Raw genomic sequence first — 12,951 nt, forward strand, 5'->3', positions numbered from 1 at the left:
GTTGCGCTCTGTAATTTCAGTGTATTTGTTGGCTATGCGTTTGAGGAGCCGCTTGATTTGAGGTGTTACATCGTCTTATTTGCGTACTGTCTCTCCATTGTGGTCGTTACTTGCAATGATGGGACCCGTTACTCTGATCTCGTCAACCTTGGGTGTGGGTGTGCCATCTGCCGCGGGTACGTGAATTTCCGGGTTGTTCCGTTCCACGTAGCTGTGTAGTTTTCGGTCACGTCGTGATTATTTGTAAATAAGAAGCTGAGACTTCTCTGCGCAAGCAAACCTTTTATTGGGCGAACTTGGGTCCAGAAAAATAAAACTGAAAGTACATTGAAAAATTTCGGCTTCGTCGCTGGCGCCCGCGTGAACTCTTGAGTAAACTTGACTCCTCGCGTAATGCACGCATTCTTGTCGGAACGGTCTAATACAATCATAGAAGCATTGGTTTAATACAAGCATTGCAGCACGGTATGCGCCAAGCGCTCGTAACAGTTCTTGTGGGTGAAGCCCGATCACATAAAAAAAATGTCGATCCCTCTGTCATAGAACTCGGTATAACACAAAACTCAAATGTGCCTTCAAAGAGGCAGTTCAATATTCATTGTAAATCTAGAAGAATTTGCAAATTGCTCTGTGTATTTAGCCGGTATGGCACCGTTTGACAGGCATGCACCCACGTTGACGCCTGGTGGCACAGCGCTATCCCGACAACTATGACCAAAACCCGTGGCCTCAGTCATCTCAGTTCAAGAAATTCGGGTCGCTAACCATCGAGTATTTTTCGCACGGCCTACTGTTGGCAAGCGGCGTCCTGCTACTAGGTTGCTTTGGCGAAGTTACGACCACAGTTATAGCAGCCTTTTCGTTGCAACGCGCTCGGCTTCAGGAACGCGAATGGCAGAGTTCATAGCTTCAGCCGTGAACACGCGAAGGCATTCCGCGTTCCGCGTCCCGCGGCTGCATGTGGAAGCTGCACTAGGCAGGCGACAAGGCGTCATGCAATAAAACTATACGAAATTTAATGCACGTAACTGCGTGTTCACCGAATGAAATCACCGCGTACAGGGTATTTCTACGGTAGCGTCCGCTCCGCTAAGACTACCGAAACGCTCTCCTGACGGCGCTCTTTAGTGTAATCACATGGGCTCCGAGATTTGGCGCTCCGAATTTCGTAGGCCATAGTCATGATGCAGACATTTGCTTCACCAGCCCCTGCATTGTAGAAACGCCCCTGTCAACCGAGAGCGCAGTGAGAGGGAGCAAATGTTAACAATATAAGACGTGGTTGTGGAGCTGTGTGCGCGTCTGCCGGTAGCGCAGTGGGTAGAGTACCGGGCCCCATCATCGCGGATCAAGAATTCGCGGGTTCGATTCTTACACGACAGAACTTCATATATTTCTTTCCTTTGGCACCTGTTCGTGTTTATTTCACTGACGTCATTTCCGTGACAGAAACGACGTCAGTGAAGTCTTCGGCAACCGCAGAATAACACACTTTAGTATTAAATTAAAAATAGAATGCGTCGCAATGCCCCTCCCCCTCTCAAAGCGTATCATGCTATGCTGCAAATGGAACATGCAAATTAAATTCACAAAAATGACAAACATGCAGAGTCCGTCCTCGCGTATGGTAGGGTTCGAAGCGCACCAAGTGCGCTATTTGCGGCCGTGCGCGGCACCGTTGAGAGTACGCAATGCCGTAGGGGGTAACTTCTTGGTCCAGCGTGCCAAGACTTCGAACTACCTTATATAGCCAGAAGTATTAGCGAAGTTTTCGCGTAGCCCACGTCGGCGTATGGGCGACCAGACCCAAACACGGTCACCGGGCTGGTATTACGCGTAGCGTCCTCGAAAGTTGTAACGACGTCTGTCAGTCCTATGCTGGTTCTCGATGCCCAGACGGCCGATGTTTCGAACTTCTTCGACACGCTGAAGGTACAGTGCAAGGCCCACATTGTCCTCGTCAGTGATCGTCGGCAGCATGGCACTAGGTGTGCCTACGGGGCTCACTCATTAACCTGCATGAAAGGCATTACGTGCATTTATAGATGTGAAGCAGCTTTTGCGCTGGGCTTTGTCCGTAGTTCCATTGGCGACCGTCCGCTTTCTAAAACCTACCATAGCCATCTGTAACATATTGAGCGCGTGCTCGCGCCAAAGAGAGGTCTTCTTCGTCTTGTTCTTCGACCGCCTTGATGATGATACGTGCAGAGCACCTTTGGGGCCCGGGCTGCCGTATGCTGGCCTAGCTAAACGTAACGCAGACAAAACCACGTGCGCTGGCACGCGCTAGCGCGTTCGGGCATGAGTAAGGGGCTCGGTGAGACGATGTGGCCTCTCCCCCTAACACGCTCCCAGGAATCACGCGATGGCATCGGGGGACGAGATTCTGCAGACGCGCGATGAACCCGCGTGGCGTGCTGCAAGAACAGATCGGGACGAGTAACAGCAACAACAACTACAGTGAATTCATGGTGTGCTCCACATGCCAGGACGCCTTAATATCGGGCAAGGTGCCCGGGATGAACGCAACTTTAAGTCGACCCATGCGCTCCTTCGCGTGCCCACATGGTTCCCTTTAGTGGGAGATGGTGAATTTTCTGCACTCCCTCGTTGGAAGCGAATGTTTTATATGGAAGGATGACACCCAGTCTTCTGCTCGATGTCGACGTAGCATATCGCAATATCGGCGAGAGTTTTCTTCAGATGCTCAGTGAGGGCATTCATCTGCAGATGGCATGCAGTTGTCCGTGTATGGCTTCTCTAGCTGTATTAACGCGATAGCTCTAGGGAGCTCGTTTCGCAGAAATTCCACTGTCGGCGTCGGTGTCGTTGGTTGTGGGGGAAAAATAAGCGTTGTCCGTGACCAAAAAATCGAGAAAGATGCAAATAAAACACGTAATAAAAATCTTAGGTACGAGTGAGAGTCGAACTCAGGCCTTTTGCGTGGCAAGCAGGTGTTCTACCACAGAGCCACGCCATTGCCTTAAGCTGCGTCGTAAAAGAAACAATATACGAATGTCATGTAGTGGAGGAGTCTCCTTAACGCATGTAATATTGCGTGGCAGAAGCGTAGGATCGCGCCAGGCGTCCTAACATGTGAATTGGACAAAGAGGAGGTGTTTTGAAAAGCCCACTCATTACAAGGCACCCATATATATTTCATAATCATCATCAGCAAAGCATCAACAAAGTGACCCGCTGCGTAGGATCTCGTGTTCTGTGTCCAGTTTTTCACGCGCTAAGTCTTGCCATGATTACATAGCAGTTCACCCAGTACCTCAATTTACTTTATTGCGTAAAGCAGACTCCTTCCAGTATATGACATTCCAATTGCTTTTTTTACGAAGCAGTTTCAAGCACCGGTGTCACTCCGTGGTCAAACACCTGCCTGCCCAGCAGAATGCCTGGGTTCGATTCTCACTGGCACCGAAGATTTTTTCTTATTTATTTGCATCTATCTCAAATTTTCGCTCATGCTGCACGCCAATTTTTCGTCAACAACCAACGACGCTGACGCCGACCCCACAATGTCTGCGAAACGAGCTCCTTAAAGATATCGCATTAATATTATCAACTGGTACTATTGACACGTGTTGACGAGGTATTCAAATTCTTTTGGTGAGAGGGTTACAGATGTCGGGCTGACCCATTCGTCTTTTATGCTGGTGAAGTGAAGGGCTTTAATTGATTATCTTGTTACTTTATAACGATGGCGTGAAAAGATAGCAGTAGCAATAAAAATTGCGGGACCCTTAAGCTTCGCCTTTAAGAGTTGAACGCGATAGCGAAATCCGACCCCTATTGCGCACTTCAACCACTAAGTGCACACTAATAATGTGTGTTGTTACACAACGACACACGCGCGCACGCGCGCGCGACGTGGTCAGGCCAGAAAAGCGGAGGTCAAACGCCAACAACTCCATGAAGATGCCTTGCTGAGAGCAAGGGAAGCTGAAATGAAGTGTCGTCGCCGTGATGTGGATCCTCAACTACGTGCGCGGGAAGCCGATCGCAGGCGTCAACAACGCCAAAATGACGCACAACTTCGAGCTCGAGAAGCGGAGGCCAAGCGTCAGCGTCGCCAAGACAACCCTGACATGAGAGCAACTACTTGTCATGAATGTCCCGCCGGCACTCATCGATGAGCGAGGGCTCTGCTGTAGTCGCATGGCCTCCGAGATGGCGGACGCGCGGCACGCTTGCCATCTCGGAAGCCATCAGGTTTGCTCTTTCATTGATATGTTTCCCGCTAGATGAACATCGTTGTCCATTTTGGAGCTGCTTGTAATTTTGGGTGTGTACGTGTCTTTAGCATGGTTTTTAGCGGAGATGGGTGCGCTCTACCGGCTTTTTCGAAGCATGGCATCGCGCAAAAACCGTAGTTTGATGGCCTCGCCAATGAGCCTACAAATCGCTGAATGGGCTCATTTTCGTCGTGACACCTGCCGAACAAAATGCGTTAAGGAGACTCCTTCCACTACATGGAATTTATGTAGTGCTTTTTCCAAAGTAGCTGCAAGTAACATCGTGGCCTTGTGGTAGGACACTTGCTTGCCACGCAAACGATCCGGGTTGAATCCTCAATGTGACCGAAGGCTTTTATTGTTTACTTTATTTGCATCTTTCACTATTTTTCGCTCACGCGACGCCGACACCGACGGCGGAATTTCTGCTCTATCGCGTTAAAACTGGGATTACATCCACACGAAGTCTATGCTTAGACAAACGAAAGGAGGTAGCCGTGTAGGAGGGGAGAGAGCATCGGTGTTCTTGCAGTTTTGTGTTGATACACCTCCCGCTTTGGCCGACGTATTGCGTTAAAACTGGGATTACATCCACACGAAAGTCAGTGCTTAGCCAAACGAAAGGAGGTAGTCGTGTAGGAGAGCGAGCGTGGGTGTTCATGCAGCCGTGTGTTGATGCACCTCCCGCTTTGACCGACGTATACTTCACCACACAATAAAGGAATCATAAACCATAGCTTGCAAGGTACGAACTTATTACCATTATTAGTTGTACACCCTGATTTTACAGATGGACCTGATTTTTTCATGATGAGAGTACAAATCCTTCCAAATTTCTGAGGGGCGGAAAAAACGGTATCATCCTGGTATCAACTGGAAATGTTTGTTAATCCATGAGGGAGGCGATGCAGATATGGCACAATAGAGAATTTGCAGACGCGTTTTTGTGCACGTCACATGCTCCCGCGCAGTCTTTCTTGGCCCATTTGATGAGCTTGTTACATGCTGTGGTTATCGCAGGCTTGTCGTAACCTGCCTTCTTCAGAAGCTGTCTTCTGAAGCTATCTTTGACCTGATTGTGACAAGACTTGATAAGCGAACAACGTAAAGAAGAAAATACGACGCTGTTCTTGATAATCTTAGAGTGAGCTGAATAATCACGCAGCAGTGTTTTTTTTTATCTTGTTCAGTTGTGTGTACAGCGCATGCCCTGTATTCTTCTCGTCCTTTCTACTCGTCCTAGTACTGCCTTTTACATCATTATGAACACAGAAAGCCTAATCAGTGCTGGCCACGCATGTGTTCGCTTGTTAATTTTAGTGGACCAGTGTGGTGAGTATTAGGATTTGCCCATTTTCGGTGGCACGTACGCGCTATAGGAGTTTTTCAGCAGAGCAGTTATGGTGGAGGTTTGAGGCGTGTCGTAGATAGAAAATTATCATCATCATGTACAGGGCACGCTCAATAAGCGCCCAAGCATTCGGTGTAGATGGTTATCAAGAGAAGCTAAAGCGTGCTCAGCAGTTCTGCTGTGACCCACCCTTCGGCGACTTAGTGGAAGCTGCGCTAATTTTTATGTTTTGTAGCGTTAACTACGCTGGCCTAGCCGAGGCAGTTTCGCGCGCCTCGTTAAGATCCGTGCTGCGCATGCGCGAGGATCAGTGATGTCACACAGCTGGCGCACCGGAACCTCCTGCGCACTCCGCTGCCGCCGGTCTGCGCATTCCAGAGGATTGATGTTGTAGCCGTGGCAGACGCACTGGCGCCGGCGCGCGCGCAGCTATTCGCCTTCGCTTGCAGTCGCCGTCTGACACTGCGCTGGAGCCGCTTCATAGCGCCTCTGACTGGCGTTTGCCAGTGTGGTATAGCCATGGAGAAGGAGAGCGCAAATGCTGCTCAATGGCGCAGAAGAGCGGAGAAGCCTAACTCATCGGATCCCGATGTAGTTGCCTAGCAGAATAAATACATATGTGCCACATAATACTCGTACGTATACCGCGTGTATGTCATTGGAGCAGCAGTAAGCATAATAATCAAGCTAACCCTGGACAATCAGGAAAGCTAAGAATAATCAGCTGAACCTTTGCTAACGCTACTTATATCCTGGCATATAGCCGAGCTAAGCCACTGAAACATTTCTTTTTAATAACAGCCGAGTTATTTATGGTCGAAGTTTCTCCCTGCGTAGCGTACAACTGCTGGGTTTTCACGTCCCAACAGTGCGGCCGCCGCGGCCGGGATTCGATCCCGCGACCTTCGGAACAGCAGTCGAGCGCGTTAAACCCTCGTCCACCACGGTGTTTTTCCTGCGTAGCGTAACGCAGCTCCAAGTGGGTATGTACCTCAGAAATTGCACAAACCCCATACCTCACCTGAGTCACCTCCGATCTACTAAAAAATGAAGAAGCTATCTATAAACAGCCTAGCGGGCATGTGCCACAGATATTGCGCACCTCTGCTGCACTAAAAATTAATAAGCTATCTTGCCAAGCGTGAGGACACAAACAAAGCGCAAGAGCAGGACAGGAGATCCACAGCTTCGAGTGAGATGAGCTGAGATTAGACGTGAAACGTTTACATTGCACCTTGAGTTTCATACGAGGCGAGACGATGCACGACGCCGCTATGAAATTGAAGCTTGAAGCAGCTTCGGTGGCTTTATTTCGCGAACACTGGTTAAACAGTGGACACGGCGGTGGAACTACTATAGAGCAAAGTCGAGCAATGAAAGAGCAGTGTGATACCACGAGCTCCGCTGATTAATCACTCTTCGCGACGTTAAGTCAGGGAAGGAGCTTCAATTTTTTTGACAGCGACGCTGCTTAAGCTAGCCGTAATGGTTCCGACCCTATGTCGAAAAATAAACGGGTATGTGCGACAGAAATTGGGTAAATCTCACTGCTCCCCACTGGTCCACTAAAAATGTAGAAGAGAACAGTTAGCCCAACAAACGGGTATGTGCCACAGAAGATTGTGCGGCCTATCAAATAACTCTGATCATCATGAACGGGTATTTGCCACAGAAAGTGGGTATATCCCACTACTCACCACGGGTCCACTGGTAACACGGGTCGTCCATGTTACGTGTTTTTCGCGCTTACAGAAGCTATGGATCTATGAGAGGTGCGAATGCTTGGTTTGAGCGCGAGCTTCTGTCTCTGGAGATTGGGCATCCGTGTCCTGCCTGTGGTAAAACGGAAAGTTGAGCCAGTTGGTTGGCATTCATCTTAAACTGTGTGATTGTGTGTGGTTTAACTCGAACCTCTGTGCGCTGAGAATCAAAGTAGAAACTACGTAGAATCACCTAGCAATGGCCTAGAAGTAACCTAGAAACAACCCTCATCACCTAGCTAAGGCCTAGAATCAACCTAGAAGGACCTTCAGAATCGTCCAGTTTCGCTGTTTTGAGGCTTGCGCGGCTTAGAACTTAGTGCAGGCTTCGCCATTCTTTTTTATATTCCCATTGCATTAACTTCAGCAGTCTTCGTGCGCTCTCTTCTGCCCAAATTTCTATTATTTATATATTTGAGTATGTATTTTTGGAGCAGTAAAATAGACATCTCCCCGAGAAGTGAATTAGTTGTGCAGCAAGAAAAGTGAGAATGTAGTTCTGGTGAGTGTAGAAAGCTTTTGTGGACAAAAAGCGGAATACTGAACTTATTTCGCCCATTTCTCCTAGCGTAAATTTTTTCATATTCACAACAGACTCTACCAAATGGTTCATAGCGACTCGAAAGACGTTGCGCATGCTTGCGAACGAGAAGAAGAGCTTACAGAGGCGTTGGCGTTCTTGCGGTCCATTCATTGTTTCTTCTTGTTCGTAACCTTGCGCCACGTCTTTCAAGTAACAAATTGCTACTCTGTCTGGCAAAGACATTCGAGAGCAATGTGGCGTTCAAAGTATTGATGTCGGGTGATTGCAGTGATGGTGATAAAGACATTGTGCTATTCTCCATCCCTTGCAGTAAGTGATTCAGCTGTGAACTCTTTGGACATAACCGGTTATATTAACCCTTCGAGGTGTCGGCTGGTGTGTGTACTTGGGATCTAATTCGCGCTTTCCTTCTCGCGTTCTTTCCCATCCGCTCATTAATGATTCTTAAGCGGTATGGAATACTGGGCGGATGAAGCAACGAAGGAGACACACGGACCAGCGCTGACTTTGAAATGAAGAAACGCAGATTGGGCGAGTTGGCAGGTTTCCATAATAAGTATAAAACAGCGCTTAACGCATGGTGCGAAAGAAAGAAAGAATAGACACACACGGCCGTGTGTGTCACTTCTTTATTTCGTCTCGTGTGTTAAGCGTCGTTTCATATTTATAATTTGAATTGAAGAAAACGATAGCATAAATACAATAACTGAGCACCTCTTGACCAACCCAGTATTCGCTCTTCATAGCGAATCAGCTCAAAATACTCTGCGGAGCTATGTAGAGCCATTGTTGTAGATGTACAGACAGAAAAAGTAAAACGCAACCAGGATATCAGGCACGCGGTAGCAGAAGATCCTTATAACGACAGTGCTTAATTGCACAGAGCATTTTGAGCAGATTGGCTATGAAGGGCCAAGGCCTGTTTGGCAACGAGGAGCTCAGTTCGTTGATTTATGTTCTTGTTTTCATTTCAAATGAGCTTCAGTTGAAAATCAACGCTGTGCCGTGTGTCCCCTTTCTTCGTCTGCATTAGTCGCGCTGTAAGCAACGATGACGAGTTCTTTCCCTGCTACCTTTCAATGAATGATTATTAGTCCTAACGAAGGAAACTAAACAATTCAAGAAACCCGCCACGGTGGCCTAACGGTCATGGTGTTCGGCTCCTGACCGGAAGGTCGCAGTATCGAATGCCGGCCGAGGCGGCAGCATTTTCTATGGAGGCGAGAATGCTTAAGGCCTGTGTACTCAGATTTATGTGCACGTTAAAGAAACCCAGGTGGCCGTAATTTCAGGAGCCCTCCACTACGGCGTCTCTCACAATCATGTCGTGGTTTTGAGACGTTCAACACCGACAATTATTATTAAGCAATTCAAAACGGCGGGGCTCTGTCCTTTACACTCTATATATATATATATTTGCCACAGAATCCGCCACGGGTATTCAAGCAGTTCCACTGTCCCGCGTGGAAGCAGCTGGAAAAAATTCCTGGCTCGCATGAGAGCGCATTGGACCTACTGGGCCGCGTGGACCAGTGGCAGATGCGTGCCGAAGGTGCACCAGTTGTTGTACAGAGTCTGTAAGTAGCGCATTTCTCTTGAATTGAATGTACGCTTATGCACTGGTGAGAGGATTGCTTATTTATGTAAAATACCCTCCGGGGCCGCCAAAGGCAGTAGAGGCACGTTTTCTGGTTAAGATATCATTTGCTACACTGAACACTATCTCTAATGCATGCACTGGAGGGCGGTAGTATAACGTAGGAACACCATGCGCACCAGCTTGTAGTTGCGCAGTGCTTCGGTGCTCGTGCCCATGTCCTGTATGAAGCGTCGCGCTTCGCTGTTGCTGGCGCTCGGTTAAGGCGTTGCAGGTAAGGCCAAGAAAAAGGTGAGAAAATATATGCCCAGTAGGGACACCCCGTCTCACAGGACGGGGGATCCCTACATAGCGGTCGCATATTTTTAAGGCGAAAGCTTTATATGCCTCATCAAACGCGAAAATGGATTATCGGCGTCGGCGTCCCGCGGCGTCGTGTGGAGCACGAGTGATGCAAACAATCGTTATTATGTGATGACGTAAACATATGGCGTAATCATGACGTCAGAGGTCGCAAACATTAGTGGCGTCAACATGGCGTAACAAATTTCCGCTTATCGTCACATGACATAACGTTACATGATGATGTCATAACATGACATCTTAACTTCGTATAAGGTAGGCCGATCACGGAGGCAGTGCAATACCAGGTGAGGAGCTTCCGATACTGGAGGCAGTGCAAAACCACGCTAGGTGCGCAAAGCTTTCGGAGGGTGCCGGGGCAGGATCAATACATCGACTGAGAAGAAAAAGAATATGGCGTTTGCCTTCGAGTCGTCTTAAGTTAATGCATAAATGACCCAGTGAAATTTTTCGGGACGAGAAAAGCCGAAGAAGACTGGTTACAGCTTGATTTTGGAAAAAAACGCCAGGCCTGCGCTGAAACCGCAGCACAGTCACAGCGAAAGCTGGAAGAGCGGCGTTTACTAGAGCCGATTGTAAGCTCTCTTGGGGCTACTAATACAAGTACCCACTACGTCATAAATACAAGCAAGGTACGCCACTATGCCATAAATCACAATATTTGTGATGTTGGGAAGCACCTACTAAGCCATTATTCGTCATTCTGCGGAGAAGCGAGGCACCAGCTACACGTCTGTAAGGCAGTATGTGCACTTTGTTGACGCCACGACTGATGACGATGAAGAATTATGGCTCAGCCCTTTGTAATGGGTTGGAAGCTTTAAATGGCCCACCAGTTATGTAATTTGCATTGGGTGACGCCCGGTCGCTATTTCCCTCTCCCGTCATTCTGTATAGAGTACGCTGACGTGGGAGAGAGACGGGGGAGGCGAAGAACTATACTGAGACCCCGAGGAAATGGATCATGCACTTATGGGCTTCCTTGGCAACCAATACAAGTGCACTTGCGAGGAACCCACTACGCTGTAAATCATTGTAATTTTTGAGAAGTAGGGCAGCAGGCACTGTGCCATTTTTCGTCATTCTACGGAGAGCCGTGGTAACTGCTAAACGCATGTAAGGCATTATGCGCACTTTGTTGATGCTGTGCCTGATGACGACGAAGAATTATGGCAGAGCCCTTTGTAATGGTTTGGAAGCATTCAACAACCTACTCGTTGCGCAATTCGCATTGTGTGACGCCTGGTTATAGAATTCGCGGTGTGCGACGCTTGGTGCTTATTTTACTCTTCTACCACGCTATATTGCGGATGTTAATGTGGTTCCTTCCCGACATGAAGCCTGTATAGGACCTTTTTGCAAAGCAGTTTCAAGCACCGGCATGGCTCAGAGGTTTAAAAAAAAAAAAAAAAAAAAAAAAAAAACGGCATGGCTCAGAGGTTGAATACTGGGCTCCCACGCAGAGGGCCCAGGTTCGAACCTCGTTTCATCCTGGAAATTTTTTCTTATTTCGTTTTTTTTTCTTATTTCGAGCGATACTGGTTACGGACACTGGCGGCGGCGGCGGCGGCGCCATAAAAGGGCCGGTGAAATGATCTCATAACAGCTTTCGCTGTAAAAAGGTAATTGATTACCGGTGATCAACTACAAGAAAATATAATTGAATTACACAGAACAATAGAGTTTCGAAAAAGTAATCGATTATATTACAAAACTGTAAAGAAAGTGTAATTGAATACAAGTAATCGATTACTTGCAACTACAAGTTCAGATACCGCTCCAAGAGAGTTTACCAAGTGCTGTACAAAGGCCGCTGTAGAAACTGGCTCTAGAAAGGCATTAGAAATCTTAACGCGATAACATTAAGGCGGCCGTGTCAAAGAAATTCCGGTACCGTCATCGGCGGAGTTGTCACTGAGCGAAAAATCTTGTTGGACGTAACGAATAAAAACGGCGCATACAAGCACGCGTGTGAACGGCGAACCTTCGAGGGCCTAATTTGTGCACACCCGCATTTTTCTACACTCCCGCGCGCCAGAATTTTTCGTGGTCACACCTACAACGCCAATCTGTAAGGCAATGAAAGGTTCGCGTGAAAAAAAGTTAGGGAGGGGCGGAGCATGTAGGAAAGGGTGTTTCAGCTCGACCAACGTGAAATGTGAGGAGGGGCGAAGCATGCAGTGTGCGCCTTTGTTTCCCACAGCAAAATCACTGCTAATGGGCAATGAGAGACAGAAGAGAGATTAGACACAGACCCGCAGTCCGCTTTTAGTTAACGTGCACGTTGCGAATCTTTATTGTTCAACTACTCACAACATAAGTCTACCACCGCACCACATTGCAGGTCAAGAGTCAGTGCCTACATATACGCGGTGGCCGGTGAACGGTTTTGTAGCGCGAGCTGTCGTTTTTTTTTAAATCAAGAAGTTTGCGTTCAGATGCTGACTGCGTCGGCGGTGTCTATCGCGGGCGAGGGCGCGGTCTCGTTCCTTGAGAGCTGGTAGTTCAGCGCTCATCCGCAGAAAGAGCGTTTTCATAGTCAACGCGCGCCGTTCGCTCTCCCTCCCCACATGGCGAGCGCTGAGGTTGTGGCGCCCTCTTGCGCTCAAGCATATGAACCGTCCCGACAGCAGACGAGGATGCACGATGTACGCCGACATGCCGGGACCTTAAGGTGCTTCGCCCCTAAAACCATAATTCGAGCACGAATCGAACCCTGGCATTCTGCGTAATAGTCAGCTATTGAACCACAGAGCTACGCCGAGCTTGAAACTGCTTATAGTTGGATACTATACTGGATACCAAGAAGACCGCAGCGCTGCAGCCAGTCGCCTTCGCGACTAAGGAAATAGTTAACATCGTGGTTTAGCGCTAAAAAAAGACAGGCAGACGTTATAGACAGGACAGGCGCAGGACAGTAGCGCCTGTGCTGTCTCTCACATGTATCTGTCTTTGTTTAGCGCTAGACCACGATGTTACGTACTCACCAACTCGCCTAACAACAAGTTCTAATTAAAGAAAAAACTCGCCTAAAACAAGTTCTTAATACATAATAATGCAGTTCGTAATGCATCCGTCTTGTTTATTTACGC

The 12,951-nt window shown here is 48.1% G+C and overlaps 1 protein-coding gene across 1 annotated transcript in view; it reads left to right on the plus strand.

Annotated features, from left to right (window-relative positions):
• LOC119406068 (receptor-type tyrosine-protein phosphatase mu-like) overlaps window positions 1-12,951 on the plus strand; it is a 45,555-nt gene that overhangs the window by 29,731 nt on the left and 2,873 nt on the right. The window contains exon 8 of the mRNA XM_037672926.2: window positions 9,325-9,476. Coding sequence (XP_037528854.2) covers window positions 9,325-9,476 — 152 coding nt within the window. The remainder of the gene's footprint in view (window positions 1-9,324; window positions 9,477-12,951) is intronic.

Source organism: Rhipicephalus sanguineus, chromosome 9 (assembly GCF_013339695.2).
Source record: "Rhipicephalus sanguineus isolate Rsan-2018 chromosome 9, BIME_Rsan_1.4, whole genome shotgun sequence".
Taxonomy (NCBI): Eukaryota; Metazoa; Arthropoda; class Arachnida; order Ixodida; family Ixodidae; genus Rhipicephalus; species Rhipicephalus sanguineus.